General features: G+C 41.0%; 1 protein-coding gene across 4 annotated transcripts; it reads left to right on the top strand.

The window, feature by feature from the left end:
* Nucleotides 1–448: 448 nt before the first annotated feature.
* LOC137193624 (casein kinase I-like) lies at nt 449–17,150 on the top strand. Of its 4 annotated transcripts, none has more exons than XM_067604870.1 (12): nt 449–595; nt 5,117–6,273; nt 6,559–6,628; nt 8,224–8,372; nt 8,494–8,728; nt 9,807–9,892; nt 10,053–10,137; nt 10,318–10,466; nt 10,952–11,032; nt 12,986–13,087; nt 14,706–14,812; nt 15,924–17,150. In XM_067604870.1, exons 2-12 carry the CDS (start codon nt 5,995–5,997, stop codon nt 15,976–15,978), a joined length of 1,398 nt encoding a protein of 465 aa, XP_067460971.1. In that variant the 5' UTR covers nt 449–595; nt 5,117–5,994; the 3' UTR covers nt 15,979–17,150. The 4 variants fall into 4 exon arrangements, with proteins under 4 accessions (XP_067460971.1, XP_067460972.1, XP_067460973.1 ...); XM_067604871.1 differs by having other exon boundaries at nt 10,321–10,466; XM_067604872.1 differs by lacking the exon at nt 12,986–13,087.
* The last annotated feature ends 806 nt before the right edge of the window (nt 17,151–17,956 follow it).

Here is a 17,956-nt window from a genome sequence, read left to right on the forward strand (position 1 = left end):
TAGGGTACAAAGTTCCTGAAACAAGCCAGAATGTTACATATCAAGACTTTATTTAATTATGTAAATAACTGGATGTACTGTCTTTAAAATTACTTCACATTGGTCCTAAAAAGTGAAGATATAGATAAAAGGCTTCCTACGCCATTCACCGAATATAGTCTTTTTTTAATTTCACATTAAAATGTACTGGAGCCACACAACAATATCCAAATACAGATTGGATTAGAAATGCACAACGTATGAAAACATACACACACTCGTTGTTATTTCAGCAAGTGGTGGTAACAGTAAAAACAACTTTTCTCCACAAATCAAAGTGTGCGGGACCCCCACTCACGCACACGCACACAGACACACGTACGCATTCACAGATTTTCTGTGGATATTCTTCAAAGGAGTTTACGCTCGCTTATTCCGTTTAGTGCGCCGTATTTATCGGCATCTACGCCAGTGACGTTACGGTCTCTGGCGAGGCTTTCAGCTGGTTAGCCAAACATCCACAGAAAAAAGAGATGAGCAGGAAAACGAGACGAAGAACATAAGAACACATTTATTACAAGCTAGAAAAATAGCGACATAACGGAAATCTGTTTAGGTACGTAAGCTCTTTTTCGAACTTTGCACGAATTAGTTTTGTTTAATTAGCGAGCTATGTTTATGAATGACTGTCTGTAGGGGCAGAAATTCATCGTTAGCCAACACTGGCTAGTTAGCTGGTTGGCTAACATGCTAGGCTACGTCTGGCTACGAACACAGCTGCTGGCAAGTGGGTAGCCAGCTGTTTACTAGCTATCTTTTTCACTACTTTCTGCTCATATTGTCGTTGTATTCTCAGACATTACTTTTCTTCTTTTGCAACTGCATTTTCTCTAGCTAGCCAAGTTACTTCCGAATTGTTTCAATGAAGCTAACGTTGTGAAGCTACACTGAGGCCAAACACTGTCACACACAAACTACTGTGGCCTAAACCCAACTTCCTGCGTTACCCAGCTCGATCCATAGTTTAACGTGCAATAACACCACATTATTAGAATCGTCCAACATAGGCTATACATAGCGATTAAAGGCGTGTATTAATCAGATTGAACCGTGACTGCTCACTGAATGTTGAAATCTGCTGCAGGCGTATCAGCTAGCTCTAGCTCCGTGAGCAAACTCACTGCATTTGGTCATACAGCAGCTTTCTGTTCGAAATTTGAAATGTTGACAGCATGCAAAGATTTTCAATATTACAGTATCTTTGGTTGGTTTCTAAGTATTCACTAATTTCTTCACTTATATTCAGAGATGAGTATGAAGTGGTGCAGCTAAGTTATTCATTGGAGTGTGGGTGGTGAGACAAGGCCATGTTGATACTGATAGATATGCGTTATTTTCCATAAAAATCCCATCAAGAAAATGGTACTGCCTGCTGAGAAGAGATGAAATGAACAGATTTACTATCGTTCTCATCGGGGCCACCACTACTGCAGTGCACGAGTTGTACTGTAAGGTGCCATTGATACTCAAGTGGCATACCTTAGCAGGGAGACACATTTAAAATGTTGTATACACTGCCTAACACTGTCAACAACAATCAATACAGGACACAGTGGACTTACATATCAAGAACAGTAGTGGCAGTGGTAATTTTATAATCAAATTGAGTAAACATTAAATTCTGAATGGTCATAAAGTTACTGAAAAGCCATTGTGCAGTTCTTTGGTTTGGGACAGCAATATTAAGGACACCTGGTGTAGGCTGAGGGCATGATTATAGCCGATGTGAAGCCAAGGCCTATTGTCTTTAGTTCATCTCTCAGGAAATGTACAGATGACGTTTTTATTAGTAAGCAGTGCTCACATATTGTCATCAGCTGGCTGAGGTGGATGTTCTCTGTGTCATCAGGCCTCACACAGGGATAGCTGATGTGTAGCTAAGCTAAAAGTGAACTGGGAAATTATTGTCAATTAGCTGTACAATTCATAAATATATGTGGTTATGTAGCATCAGGTCAGAATATGACATGCTAACCCACTGAAATAGAATGAACAGTGCTGAGTAAAAACATTCGTATTAAAGGATTAGGCATTTTCCTCCTGTTTCATAGATTGTCACACACACTCTTTATCTATAAAAACACAACTTATACGCCCAGCTTGTGTTGTATTACAGTAGGTGCCAATACAAAGGCTCCAGGCTGATTTTTAATTTTAGGTTAGTAATGTCTAAGTTGGCATATTTAAGAAAACCATTCCAGTGCGTCAGATTTCTCCTCTTGTGGAGAAACTGTAGAATCTGTTGCACCAGTTGCCTTGTAATTGAGGTCAGGTTTGTAGCCTGTGGCATGCTGTGTAGTGGATACAGTTAGGGCTGTATGCAGTTCAGTGGGTGTAGAAACTACTAAACTTTCACTGTTCTGCTTAAAGTTGTCAGAGAAGAGCGGATCATAAAACACATAACACAGTCAATTAGCACTCAGTATTGGATAATGGTGCTTTAAATGTTCCGTCCCTAACAAATGTACCTTTTATACCTGCATGGTTAACGTGCCAAGACAGTGTAAAGTAAAGCACATGTTTACACACCATCAGTTAAATAGTTTTATTTAGAGATGTATCTCCCAATGAAGTACATGACTCTAGAGGAGTTTGTATTAGAGAATATTAAACTTTAGCAGTCATGTCTTAACCTTGAATTTGTTATAAGATATCAGGCACAGGTGAAAGTTGTTTTTTTTTTTTTTTTTGGTAGAAGCCAGATTTTTACAGAACTCACTATGTCAAACTTGTGTGTGAGCAAAGGCTTCGTCCTTGTAAGGATGTATGCATACAAGAGTTTCAAACTCTTTCTTTAGCCTAGGCCAAAGATAGTGAGTGTGTGGGAGTGAATGTGCCTTCCGCTTAGCACAGGCCTGACCCTCTCTTGTATATGGCCTATACAGCAGCATTGATTTTTTGCTGTGAGTTGCTCAATTTGACAGAGGCCTCTGTGGGAGGGAAAAAACAGCACCTGCAACAGGGGATGTAATTAAAGGCATACATCTAACATCAGTCGGGCCAGAATGCTATTTAATTTTATTAGGCAATTTTAGCAAGTCTTGCAACCCTGTTTAAAGTTTCAAGCAACTTAATTCCCTCATTTGAAACTCAGCTGAGCACAGTTCCCACATAAACAACAAATTCAAGTTCTCAGTCAAAGAGTTGACGCAGCTGTCGCACATAGCTCACAAGTCCTTCTGAAATCCCGCTGTGTTCATAGATTGGTATCAGCCATTTTTGACATGCATTCAGCAGCTGTGATTGGCTACACGTACCCTGTGTGGGGTGCTTCTAGTTATATTGGTTTGATGAAATCAGAATATCAATAACTAAACCAGACTGTAACCTGCATAGTTGTTTGTGTGGACACAGTGGTACACGATGGCATTTATTTTCTAGATCTCTCCATAGAGATCAGAGTAAATAAGATTTGTTGACTAGAGATGTTTTTTTTAATGTAGTCTTCAGAGAAATTCAGCAAACACAATAACAACCCACATGTAAAAATTGGGTCATTCTGCTGATGTTCATAGTTCGCATGTTGCCCTGCCTCGCATTTTTTCTGCTAATGACATCAGAGGAGATGCGCAGACATACTCAGTATTGTCCACTATCTCAGACATTTCCTCCTCCTCCTCCTCCTCCTCCTCACTGTTATCAATTCAATTCAGTACAACTTTATTTATCCATGTAAGGGCAATTGTATGCATCTCTGTGTATATCCTCTCTCTGTCCTCCATGTCATTATCCAGAGTAAAGAAGTGGTCATGAACCTCTTGGGCAGTGAACTATTATTCTGAAGCTGACTGACACAGACAATGCCAGGAAAAACCTGTACTTATATAGTCTGTGACCTTTGTTACACCTCAACCCAAGTCACTATAATCTTTCCCCATACAAATTCCCATTAACAGTGTGTTTTGTGAAAGAGTAGAAGTCACTATTTGTGTAAACTGTCTTAAATTTGTTGTTGTTCAGCTGATTGTTTGAGTTATAAAACTCAACTGTGAAGCTGTCAGCCAACAAAATATTTACCAATTGAATTTAGAGCAGATTTTCTTAAATTTGATCATGTATTGTTTTTAATTTCATGCCTATAAATTGTCTTACAACAAATAATTCTGAGGCTGAACAGAAAATGACAAAGCCATATCTCATATTTTATAAATAGAGGTAATGCTGTGTTGCAGTAATGTCTTCTTAACTTCATTTTGAGAGAGAACAAATTGGATCTCAAATTCTTTTTGGACAATGAATTAATTTGACTGAACTTATTAGATCTGCAGCAGTTAAAGTGTCTGCAGTGGCCTTGCAGCAATAAGAAATCAGTAATGAGAGCTCAGTGGGAGGATGCCTCCAGGCCAGCAACAAACTTATTATTGTTTTAATAAAGAGGCATTCGTGTTTGCAAAACAAGAAAATGCACCTTCTACCTGTCCAGTTACATCCTAATAAATAAATACAAACTAACACATTATCTGTTACATCTTGTATTAGTATGGAGAGCAGGAAGAGAAAAGGATGAGTAGAGGATGTGAAAAGAGGAGAGGTGAAGAGGATAGATTAGATGTAAAGGGAAAGAATGGAGTGCAGAGGAAAACAGAGAGGAGAGAAGGAAGGAATTGGAGTAGCCAGGATGAGTGTTATTATTAGAAGAGGAAATCAGAAACACAAGAGAACATGTCCTTTCCTCCTGGAGGAAGATCTGGCCTGGTTTTTGGTTAGAAAGGCCAAATGCTGTCAGTTTTCTGCTGTTTTTAAATGTTAAAAATGGAACATTTAAACATCCCGAATGTTCCTTTACTGTATGCACAAAACTATTTTGTTTGAGTTTCTAAATCAGGGCAGACAACTTTTTGGCCTGCTCTTTCACCTCTAATATCCTTCAATTGCTGGACCATAATTGTCAGGGTCAGATTATTGTGGTTGCTACACATTATCTGATGTAGACATAGCTATTTCTGCATAATTTGAGATCAGCACTTAGAGGAAAACTAATAAAATGTGATACTAATGCATATGTTTGAATCTATTAAAAGATTTGCCTTCAAGCACAGTGTGCTAAATCTAATTTTTGTTTCGCTCTGTCTTTTAGGTGGTACGTTGAAACCTCAGCACACAGCATTCCTCGCACCCAAGGGCCACAGCTTCACCTTCATCTCACCAAGCAGAGCCTCTGTGTGGCAGCTGTACAGTACAGAGGTCCAACATTTATGGGAACACATGCTCTAAAACCAACTAACTAAGACCTATGGCAATAAATCAAACAACTACAGAGTTTAGTCTTACCTGAATATCAGATGTAAGGAAGGGGAACCTCTGAAGTCCTTCAGTTTTTGATCAACTCAACACATTTCTGTCAAAGTCTGCACTGGGGTTGGGTGCATGGGTGTTGTGCTGACAGCAGTTTATTGTCATGGTGGACTGGTATGTCTGAGCCTGAAGCTAGTTTAGCTTCCCAGTTTCATATAGCATGTTAGCATATGGCTAACTGCGTATGGTGACAGATCAGGCCATCATCCTCTTCCCCTCCATCACCATCTCTGGCCCCTACAAGGGGGTATTAACTAATTGGTAGTGGTGCCCCCTTACCCCATCATCTTTTCATTTCTGTTTCATTTAGTCATCTATCCACTCACCCCAACAATCATCAGCTTTTGCTTTTTCTTCATCTTTCACTCTCATCCTCCCTCATCACTTTTGTATTGTACCCAGGCTCTGGTGTTTTCATGAGATCACTCTCTTTCTTTTGAATTCATCTCTTATCTGTGTCAATTCAGTGTGCATTGCCACAGTTTAAGAGTCCCTGTCATCTTTAAAGTCCTTTAAACCCCCAATCCCAGTGCAACTCAGTCTGGCCCAGAGTAGACCACCTCAACGTCTGACAGTCAAGCCGCTAGGCAGTTGTTTTGGTGGTTGTTTTGGGTGCATGGAATCGGCTTAACCGTGGAGAGGCCAGGCTACCACAAACTGATGGACTTTGACAAGCGAGGAGTAGGGGGAGGAGGGGGCGGTGGAGGAGGTGGTGGCGGTGGAGGAGGTGGAGGGAAAGGGGAGACAGAGGAGGGAAAGAGGATGTCTGGAAAGACGGGGAGTCGATCAGGGCATGGTGGCCGGGGTGCCGGCTCCAACTCTGGAGTCCTGATGGTTGGACCCAACTTCCGGGTTGGAAAGAAGATTGGCTGTGGGAACTTTGGGGAGCTGCGACTGGGAAAGAATCTGTACACCAATGAATATGTGGCTATCAAACTGGTAAAAATCCTTTCTCTTCAGCTAGTTTATAGAATTTTAGGGCAACTCAACTGATTGACATGATCACTGATCTGTATTTTCAGAATGAAAGAATTCAATTGTGAATTGAGAAAATGAAATGCACCATTATATTCCAAGAATATGTTTCAAATTTGGGTTTGACTACCCTGAATATGACAGTATTGTCAGAAAAATACAAATCCATATTGATCCCTGATGATCTCTTCTGAGTTTTAATACCTCTATTGGATGACAAAGAATTCATCTCATAAACCTTCTTTGTAGGAGCCAATCAAGTCACGGGCACCACAGCTCCACCTAGAATATCGCTTCTACAAACAGCTGGGAAGTTCAGGTGAGAACCACCGTCTGTTAGTTGGTTTTCTACTCTGAGAATCAGTCAGGTTTGAATGGAAGGGTTTATATGAGACCAACATTTATATCATATGCTCAACATATCTTCTCACCTTCTTTCCACTGTAACATGTGGGAGGTTCATGCTGTCCCTCCATTGACCAACCAGTACCAGTTGTTAGTGTAGCAGCAAGGATAAGAAGACTTGATGACTTTCCCACCTAATGCATGATGTTTATTGGAAAACCAAGCCAGAAGTATTTTATGCCACATATAGTCACGTATTATAGAACAGCAGTGTAGACATGACTTGTACCAACTGTGTTTTTGATGTTTGTCACTTGCGCTTCTCAAAGAACAGATACACTTCACATACATCACTCCAGGATCCCCCAAGTTTTTTTAATGTTCAGAGTCTATTTTTTTCCTCCTCTGGCTCATTTAGTGAATCTCCACAGACAGCTGTTTAAATCACCCAAATCTCCCATTGTTTATATGTTCTGAACTTATTAACGGTATCTATCCTATGCGCTTGCCTGTTTCACTACAGGCAGATCCACCTTGCCTGCTACGGTGGGTGGGGGAATAAAATCAATGAATCAGTAAATACAAACACTGTTGATTTCTTCCCCTGGAGCCAAAATGAAAACTATTTTGGGTCAGTAAATTTCTGCTGTCAGTCAGCTTGGTGAAGACAGTTTGTCCGGCCGCTGTCCTCTCAGCTCGTCAGGAGCTGCTGCTGATGGACAGCTGGTTCTGTGGACAGAGACGTCTGAACACCGATGACTCATGGACACACAGACTGAAGCCCTTTGACTTGGAATGCCTTGATATCCTCCCCTAGTCCAAAGATTAAAAATGTTTCTTTTTGCAAATCAGCTTCTCATTTTCCTGACAACAGATATACTTCCAGTCAATCATGTTGCATGAGCAGGAAAAAGGTGCATTTGATAGTGCAGAGAACCAAAAGTAGATAGCTGATATTTTCACATTCAAATGTAAAGATAACCATGGTCATCTGAAAACAGAGGGCAACAGTTAGCTCAGAATTTATTAATAAGTTTTATAGGAATAAAATACCAATGCACACCTGAGCATTTTACCTTTGAATGTTATAAAGTTTAGTGTGGATATTCATTCTTGACCCTGGAAACATTTGTTTTACAAAATAATCTTAAGGCCACTTGTTATATTTTTATGGAGCTTTCAACCATATATAAGCTATACAGTTTGTTTGAAAGTAATACATGCATATTAAAAAAAATCTCTTCAAATGTACTATATTAACTGCATAAAACATTATGATGACTTGTTTTGGATTTGAAACACACTGTTGAGAACTTAGACTTCATCAACAATGAATTTGTCCCATCTCTGATATAAAATAACTATGGTAATCTTGATGTGGAGATACAGTACATGTTGTATTGTGGGCTGAGTCTATCATCTCACCCTGTAAAAGAGTGCAGCGTAGAGGCCAGTAGCTGCTGTCTGTGGTGAGTACAGTCATGACTTATAATAGATGCAGTGATGATTGATGTTTGATCGATGTATGGTGTCACACATATAAATGTTCTTTCTCTATCTGTGATCCAGAGGGCGTACCCCAGGTATTCTACTTTGGACCTTGTGGTAAATACAATGCTATGGTTCTGGAGCTCCTTGGACCCAGCCTAGAAGATCTGTTTGACCTCTGTGACAGGACCTTCTCTTTAAAGACTGTACTCATGATAGCCATACAACTGGTAAGACAAACACACTTCACTTCTTTTTTTTACCTCATGTTAACGTTCAGACGTCAGAACACTTGTGGTCCATGTTTGGTTTCTTAGCGTTGCTTCGTTTTTTCTTCGTCCTCTCCTTTAGATAACTCGTATGGAGTTTGTCCACACCAGAAGCCTGATCTATCGAGATGTGAAGCCTGAGAACTTCCTGGTGGGCCGGCCCGGCTCAAAACGGCAACACACCATCCACATCATAGACTTTGGCCTGGCGAAAGAATACATCGACCCGGAGACCAAGAAACACATCCCATACAGAGAACATAAGAGTCTGACTGGAACTGCTAGATATATGAGCATCAATACACATCTGGGGAAAGGTGAGCTGCTCCCTCATCTACCACTCTAACCCAAACCATACATCCGTACCATATCAACTATACATCTCTCAAGGCTGAGGAAGAGCTGTGTGTATGTGAGCACAAAAGAGCTGTTCAGCAGTAGGTGGTCAGAGCTAGCTTGTCTGCCCTGTCTAACTTTTAGCTCATCTGTCTACTCCTCAAAAGTGTTTTTCAATGCATTTAGTCACAGTAACTCTCGATGGCATAACATACTTGGGCTCAGGGTACAAATATAAACAATAATATGAATATAAATGACCCTGATTATAAGACGACCCTGCCTTTCCAACAGCTGTTTTTGGAAAAATAATGTTACTTTTTGAATACATCTTACATCATAGTATAGTTACATACTCACCCACTCTCCTGCCAGGCTCAAAAATTATTTTCTCCAACAGTTAGTATTAATACGACTGCCTGTTTGTCTTTTGAAGCTCCTTATCATCTGCTTCAGTGGTATTTGGCAGCTTGACATATTTTGTTTCTGCAGTAGAGACGTTAGAAGATGCTTTGGACTCGTTTTCACTCTTCATTAATTTATTTCCTCCGTGTTACATGAGCCTTCAGAAACTCCTGCAGGTTAAACTGGACTAATGAAACACTTTGAGAGCCAACCGACTCTAACACACTCACTGTAAACAGACTTTAAGCCTAGCAACATTAATGCTACAAGCTACCCATAATGCAACACTCTGTGTAGCAGTTGGTTTTACACTGGCACTTTATCCATTCAAAAGGAATATCTGATGTTGTGAACATGTAACTGTCAAGCTGTTAGTGGAACGTGGATGCAAATTAACCTATAAACTAACATTCTTAATCGATCAAAAATATTCTCGGCAGTTAACTGATAAACAGTTAAACATTGACATCCCTAGTCATAAAACAATGAGACCATGGTGAACATAAGTAGCCTCTATGTCACAGCAGTGGTATTGCGAGTACAAGACTGGGTGTTGAAGCATAGCGTTTGTGTTCTCGGCATCAGAGGTGTTGAATTTAACACCACTGATGCAGTCCAGCTATTTAAGCCTTTGTTGTTGTTATGTTATTTCAGAGCAAAGCAGGCGGGACGACCTGGAAGCTCTAGGTCACATGTTCATGTACTTCCTGCGAGGCAGCCTACCCTGGCAAGGACTCAAGGTGAGGAGACAGCTGATCAGCCATCCAGTGTGATCATCAGTCCAGTCGTCTTTGTTTTCATCCCTTCCTTCCATGCATGGACCCCTGTCTTCTCTCTGTCACCTAGCATCCATCCATTACCTCTTAGGAATAAATGTCTCCCTGTCTCTCTCCCTATCAGGCTGACACTCTGAAAGAACGTTATCAGAAGATAGGAGACACAAAGAGAGACACACCAATAGAGGTCCTCTGTGAGAACTTCCCAGGTTTGTATACACACACACACACAAACACACACACACACACACACACCCCTTTACAAAGAAGCAGTATTTCTGCGCAGTGATTGCATATAAACTCAGGCTAGCATATGTTGATCAAATTTTGTGTGCGTGAATCTGTGCATGTGCGTGTTTGGTGCCTGTGCGTGTGTGTGTCTGTAACAGAAGAGATGGCCACCTACCTGCGGTACGTGCGTCGGCTGGACTTCTTCGAGAAGCCAGACTACGACTATCTGAGGAAACTCTTTACGGACCTCTTTGACAGAAACGGATACATCTTTGACTACCAGTATGACTGGACTGGAAAGCCACTGGTTAGTGTGGAACGGGTGTTTTGTGCTGCACACACACACAGTAAGCTCCTGGGTTTAGGTCAGGGTGAACCCTGAGAGGTCAGTGTAGCAGTGAGACATAATGACTCACCTTCTGTGTGAAGAGGAACTGATGGAGTCATGCTATTAATTTAGACTCATATCTCCAGTAAATCAGAGACACTTCCTTCTCCTTTACAAAGTTTCTTTGTCAGCTGTTATCTGAATAGACTCACTCAGCAGAAAACAGAGTTAAAGTTGAAATAACGTGAGCCTTGATGTCAGTGGTGAGGTTTGTAATTTGAGTTGTACACAAACATTCAGTGCATCACTCTCAAGCGTCGACATTTGTTGCGATTAGTTTTTTATGAGTCGCACAGAGCTTCTAGTGTAGCCCCTCCATAGTACAACAGTGTCATCCATAAGTTCACTAATATGATGTTCCTTCTTCTGATGCCATGTTGACCTCACTTTTCTTGTATGTTTAGCCCACTCCTATTGGTCCAGTGGCCAGTGAGACTCCACTACAGACGAGCAACCGAGAGAAAGCACCGCAGACCAAAAACCAGGTACACACACTCATTCTCAACAAATACGCACCGTGCTCAAAGCACCATGCTTTTCCCAATATATGGAACTTTATCTGCCAAACATTATTCATCAACACTAGCCATGCTGCGTCTAATTAAAAAGAGACACTTAAAAACCATGTCTATGTGCCAGCCCAGTCAAGAAAACACACAACACACACATGAAGCAGGCCTGCCTCTCTCTCACAGTGCTGCTCCTTCAGCTCTTGTCATATTCTTGTTTGCTCCACTTGTCAGCAGTTAGCTGGCCTTGTTGCAGGGCTAACTCGCTTGGTTTCTTTTGTCAATTAAAACTAAAGATAACAGCAAATATACAAGCAGTGCTGCAGTGATCTGAATTAATGCTGTTAACACCAGAAGTTAACGGACTAGAATAAAAACCTCATTGTTACATTTAATCTGTCTTGTACTACCTCAATACCAAGATAGTTAACTTTAAGAGTATAGTTATTGCAACTGTGTAAAGTGTTACCCCCTGTTGGGCTTTTCCATGTTTTGCTGTTAACAAAATGGAATCACAGGAGATGTTCTTTGACACTGATCAACAGGAAAGCCCCAACACACTGAGTATCAGTCACCTCCTGTAGGCTGTGAAATGTTTATTGCTTGCTTCCTCATAGAGGATGGCAGCTGGAGTCAGATTGGATCCACAGCAGTTATAGTGGATTCCATTTCCACAGCTTTCAAAAGTGCACACATTGTAGACAGATGTAGAGGTGTGTATACACCGTATATCTCTGTGAAAACACTAGTATCTAGGGCTGCCCTGGTGGCCTGATGGTAAAGGCGCCTGCAATGTCCACGGTTGGACTCCAGGCTGCGGGACCCTCGTTGCATGTCGTACCTCTCTCTCTCTCTCTTCCTGTGTTTCAGTTGATCAGTGTCAGAAAACCTAATTATTGTGTCTCTCATATAATGATATTACTTAAAACATGGAAAAAGTAATGAGGTGGGAAAATACTTTGCTGTAGATGCTGAGTGTTGGCGTGTTGATAGAAATCCACTTGTTGTGTGCTGTGTTTTTAAAAAATGGTGTTAAATGTCAATAGTTTTCATTGTATTTAACACAATCAGATATTGTAGAATCATTGCAACACTTGTCCATTTACGCCTTCGTACAAACAACACACACACACACAAGGGCTGAGCGGTATAATCTAAAATTCATATACATGTTTATCACGGTGTATATACATCACAGTGTATATGTTTCCCTTCTAATTTCAGTACAGAATGATTGAAATGCAGTGCAGGATTCTGGGATACTAATTGTTTATTGCTTGGAGTTAAAGTTATTCACTGTTAACAATTAATACACTGCAGTTGGTAGTTCAAATATTGTATCCCAATCAACCTCTCGGTGTGCTGTTTGTTATACCGCCCGTCCCTACATTCACACTTAGTAACACAAATGCAGTCCAGATTTACCAGTAGTTAGGTTGCACTACGGGCCAATTTGGGTCTTCATCCTAAAAAGCAGGTTTGAGGTTAGTAAGGTTGAAAACACCACCTTCCCCCTTTTGCATGGGGCTCTCACACACTCTGACTGTACTGCACACCGGAGTGCTCACCCTCCTGTTGCTCCTCCACCAAATACTGACTCTGAACTCACTGTTTCTTTTCTGTTTCCTTTTGCACTCTTTCCCCATTCTTTTCTCCTCCTCGCCGTACCGCTCCTCACCCGGCCCACTCCTCTCCTCCATCTGCTTGTCTTCCCACTTTGCCTTCGCGTCACCGCTCGACCTCCTCTCCACACTCTGTTCCGTCCTGTCTCTTCCCTCCTTTCCAATTGCAACCCTCTCACCTGCCCTATTCACCTTATCTCCCTTCTCACCACCACCACCACCACCACCACCGCCTCCTCCTCCTCCTCCTCCTCCTCTTCCTCCTCCCTTCTCGTTTCTCCTGCAATCGGCTTCCCGTCTCCTCTAGTCTCCAGAGGGGAAAGGCAGTGAGTCCCAGCCCACTCCAGTCACCAATCGAGAGCTGCTGGGCTCCCATCTCACTGCTGATAGACTGGGCGGGTCTGTCCAGGTACTGAGAGGAAGGGTTAGCTCTGCTGGCTTCCTGTCTGTCTGCCTACCTGTCTTTCTGTCTGCCTGCATGACCCTCTTTGTCTCTGCAGCAGGGCTGACCTCCAGTCTGTTCGCTCACAACCTCAGGAATTCCTTCATATGGGAATATTGTAATGGAGGTTAAAACCTTTTATTTATCCATGTTAGGTTTGTGCAGCATATGTTGTTTTTTTTTCCAGCTCTGCGTCATGTTTACATTCAGCAATTTTAACACTTTAACTGTTACTACCACGACTTTATTAACATTAAAATAATCAAGTGTCTGCAAGGAGACAGAAGGTGTTTGCCCAGCTTCTCTGTAGACAATTGATTTTGTGAGTTGACCAGTGAGGAGATAGAAGAGGCTGTTTCATACTGTGTATGCAGCAAAAACTAGAATAAGCAATAGAAAAGTAGCAGAGCTTAGTGTACGCTGGTAGTCATTGCTTGGATCATAAGAGTCGGTGTGGTTTATTGTAGCCATTTCACACATAAACTCTGTGTGTGACACTGAGGCTTTGGCTTTTCATCCTAGACTGGTGTTGATCTGTAGATATAGTATGTGGTCTTGTTTAATTCTATGCTGGCCTGGGTCCAGACCTTTAAACTCCACCCGCTCAAGTTGACTGACTGGAGTGTAACGAGCTGACTGACATCAGGCAAATTCTATGCTTTTCATCTTTCAAAACGGTTAGACAGCAACTAGCGGTCACTATAGCAACATGTAGCGACTCGCTGATGTGATCAAACCACAGCGCAGAGGTAAATGTGCTGGTGTAAAGTTAATTTCAGCAAAGCTTTGTCTTCTTTGTGTGATTTTTTTTTTTTTTTTTTTATGGTAAGGACAGCAGCTTCTCTTGTTTTGTTTGTACTGCACAGCACTGTTTCACATAAATGCAGTGCACAGGGGAATAAAACATTAACACACACACACACACCTTCCAATCATGTGACCATTCACAGATCATCTATATCAAAAAGTGGTTTGTTCTGTCGCCTACAATGATACTCTCTTTACTTCTTTTGAACCCTCAGTTTGTTTTTGATGAAACTTTATTTTTTCATTTCCCACCGAGACACACATACACATCGCTTTTTGCTATAAATTCCGTCTGCTTCAATCAACAAAGCACCACAAACACTGTCTGCCATTAAGCAGCTGTTTTGCATGGCAACGAGATGAATGTTGGCGATGCCTGTATCTCTGGAGGTGTGAAGCTTCCTGGATGTCACAGCTCGTACGGACAGTAAAGACCACACGTCCACATTAAGCTAGCTACATTTGAAAACTTTTCCTTTGTGATGACGCACAGCAGGACACTGATGGACTGTTTAGCTGACACTCAGCAAAGTTCCCAGCCTCTGGAAGGAAGATGGTTTTTATGTTTTTCTATTGTTTTGATGTTTCAGTGAGGAAAAGTAACTTCTTAGAAACAACCTGAAAACACTACTGAGGGTTTGTTGTTTTCACACACAACAGCGTTTTCAGATTTACCTGCCTTAGTGTGGACGTAACACGAGTCTTTTTTTTAATAATTTTGTCCCATCGAGATAGGACGTCGGTACATCTGTGCTCATCTTCCTTTTCTCACCTCCAGGTTATGAGTTCAACCAATGGAGAGCTGAATACAGACGACCCCACTGCAGGACACTCCAACGCACCAATCACAGCCAACGCAGAGGTGGAAGTGGCTGATGATACCAAGTAAGGACACACACACACACAAAAACTATGTGTAGAGTATATCAGCACCTGCTGCTCATCTTTTAACTGTTTATTCACCAACAAACTTCTGCAGTTGAAAACAACAACAACAACAAACCTGTGCGAAGCTGCTCACTGTAACTGTCTCCAACACTTCCTGTGGCTTTGTCATTCTTTTTTTCTGTATGGCTTTTACTCTGAAAAGCAGTGCTTCAGGAAGTGTTGACTTAGCAGTAACAGCATGCTGACAAGTCAAAAGTCTGCGTTCTCTCCCTCTCTCTCTCTCTCTCTATCTCTCTCTCTCGGTTTTTTGTGGTATGTTTATTATTATTATCTGTTCTATTTTTTAGGTTGGTCAAAAAGTCACATGGGCCATTTTATATTTACTGTTGAGAAGTAGACAAAGCCTCTGATATATGAATATAAGTTCATACATCTGTAGCCGTCCCTCCTGTCAGTCAGTTTGTTTTATCAGTGAAAGCATCATAATAACCTCCTGATAAGTTGAAGGTGATTGTCTCTTGCAAATTGCTTTTTTAACCATGTAAAACAATTAAGTGTGATGTTGCTACAGATAAACACAGCAAACCAATGTAGGTGTCTTTACTTTGTTAATACACCCCATAATCCTTCCTAACATCATCTCCATGACCCTTAAAATACGTTCTTCATGCACGTCCACTCCTCTGCTAATGTTTATTCCACCAGTCATCCTCATATGGTCAGCAGATATTGCAGAAAAGTAATGTTAGGAGTGTAGATTATTAAAGCTCCTGAAAACTCATAACATTAAATATTCTAACAATCAAAGTTAAAGTTTGGAATCAAAAAATCTTAGTTAATAACCTTAGTTAATATTTATTGAGAGGGTCTAATCTGCTTCATCAGGAGAGTGCATGTGGTTTGATTTGTGGTTTTGAAACATATGTTTTGATTCAGATATTGCAAAATAAGATTGGTCACTTCAAACCAGTGAGAGGAGCACAGACAAAAACAGACACAGAAATCTCTCATGTGAAAAAAACCAAAACCGTTGCAACTTTTTCAGTTTGTTTTGCATATGTACAATAGCTTTATTTGCAGTCTGTTAATGCTGGTTTGTGTGTTGCAGGTGCTGCTGTTTCTTCAAGAGGAGGAAGAGGAAAGCTCTCCAGAGACACAAATGAAAACGAGCAACAAGAGAGACACCCCTGCTCTCTTTTTCTTCCTTTTCTCCCTCTCTCTCTCTCTCTCTCTCTCTCTCTCTCTCTCTCTCTCTCTCTCTGTCTCTAGCCCTCTTCATTTAACCCCCCCTCCTCTCTTTCTTCCCCCTCTCAGTCCCCTTCTCTCCCTCCTCCTCCTCTGCTCTTGGAGGTCCTGTAGTCTACCTTGGGTTGGCTGGACTGGCTGGACCACCAGGCAGCAGAATGTGTTTGCTAAGCTGATCTACTGGTTTCTGCTGCTCTGGACTGAGCAGACAGAGTAACACGTGTTCGCCGTTCCACCCCGGAGCTTTAAATGTGGACTAGCTGCACCAGCGGTGGACTCTTCATGTATTTATGGTCACAAACTGAACCGAAACTGGATCAACACAAACTGCTGTGGGGGGCAAAGTGACCACAAATGAACAGTTGTTAGACTGTAAAAGGTGAGACTGGATTCAGCTGGGTAACTGGCAGACTGGTTAGTTATCTATTTTTTGATTTTTGATTTTTTTTTTTTTTTTTTTTTTTCCTTCCTTACTGACTGGTTCAGAGGAGAGAGACGCGTATTTCTGAGGAGATACAGCAATGAGACTGTCGGACCACACGTGCACACACACACACACACACACACACACACACACACACGCACGTACAAACACGCTGTACATTTACTCGAGCTCATCAAAAAGAGACTTCATGGACGAAAAAAGATGCAGCTCTCACACATAGTCTATAAAGTTTTTATTCCCTCGGGTCAAAGGAAGTACACAGTGAGCGGCTATGTCTATTTCCTGCGATGGATAGGGCTCGGTGTACTTCTCAGACACATTCACCCTCAGAGGAAAACCTCACAACCACCAGAATCAAAAGTTTAAAAAGATGTTTATGTAAAAACTATGCTTTTTTTTTTCCGTTTTAATTTGTAACTAAAAAAGAAGACTGTCTACGATTTGGAACCTGTGTTTTTTTTCTGTCTTTTTGAGTTGTTCTAAAAGTTTGTGTTTTGTAGCTTCTAGTGTGTTCCTCAAAATGTAATTTTTTAAATAACTTGTATTTTTAATTTTCCTCTTTCTCTCTGGGTTGGAGGATGGAAAGTCGGATAACTCCATTAAAAACAACCAAACAAAATAAAAACTTATCTTTATTTAAGGTGACTGTGAACAGTATTTTTGAAAGTCTTTTAGAAGGGATGTTTTTGCCTGTATTGAAGTGTATCATTTAACTTGCTACAGTTACAGCACAAGCAGGTGAGGATGTGGGTCTGGAAAATTGAAAGAAGCGTTATTCTAGCTTGAATGTTTTCAGAAAAGTGTGTGTAAATGTCTCCAGCTGACAGTAAAGGTTCAATCAAACTAAACAGCATACTGAGCATCTACAACCTTGCTAGCGTGTCTGTAAGGCTGTAATGGACATTGTAAAGAATACCAAATTGTAAGATGGATAACAGTTTTATTGATCCTCAGCAATCATAGCCTGGTTTTATACCTCTGAATACTGCACACGTATTCAATTTGTTTATTAATCCAGTGAAACGAAATGGTTGTCAAGCTACAACAGTTGTGGCAAAGGTATAAATGGTTGTGGTTGTTATTCTAACATTCTCACAAATAATGATGTTGTGAAGTTAGCATGTTAGCATGCTAACATGCTAACTGACATGCAAATTAGAACTAAACACAAAGTACAACTTGCAACTACCGTGCAAATATTATTTACGCATATAAGCTTTACAAATGCAAATATGGTTTAAGATGAAAAAAAAATGTACACGTGTAAACAATATTTGCACTATTTTCTCTCCGTAGTCGTTTATGAGGACAGGTTGTGGAAGATGCTGGTGGTCCTGCTGTCACGTCCACATCCCAGGTTTCTAGTTTTCTTAAAAGAATCTCCCAAACTCAATCCTGGCAATGTCACTGTATGCTCTGGCACACTTGGAAATGAGAGTTGTTAATTATTT

This window comes from Thunnus thynnus, chromosome 12 (assembly GCF_963924715.1).
Source record: "Thunnus thynnus chromosome 12, fThuThy2.1, whole genome shotgun sequence".
In the NCBI taxonomy this organism is placed as follows: Eukaryota; Metazoa; Chordata; class Actinopteri; order Scombriformes; family Scombridae; genus Thunnus; species Thunnus thynnus.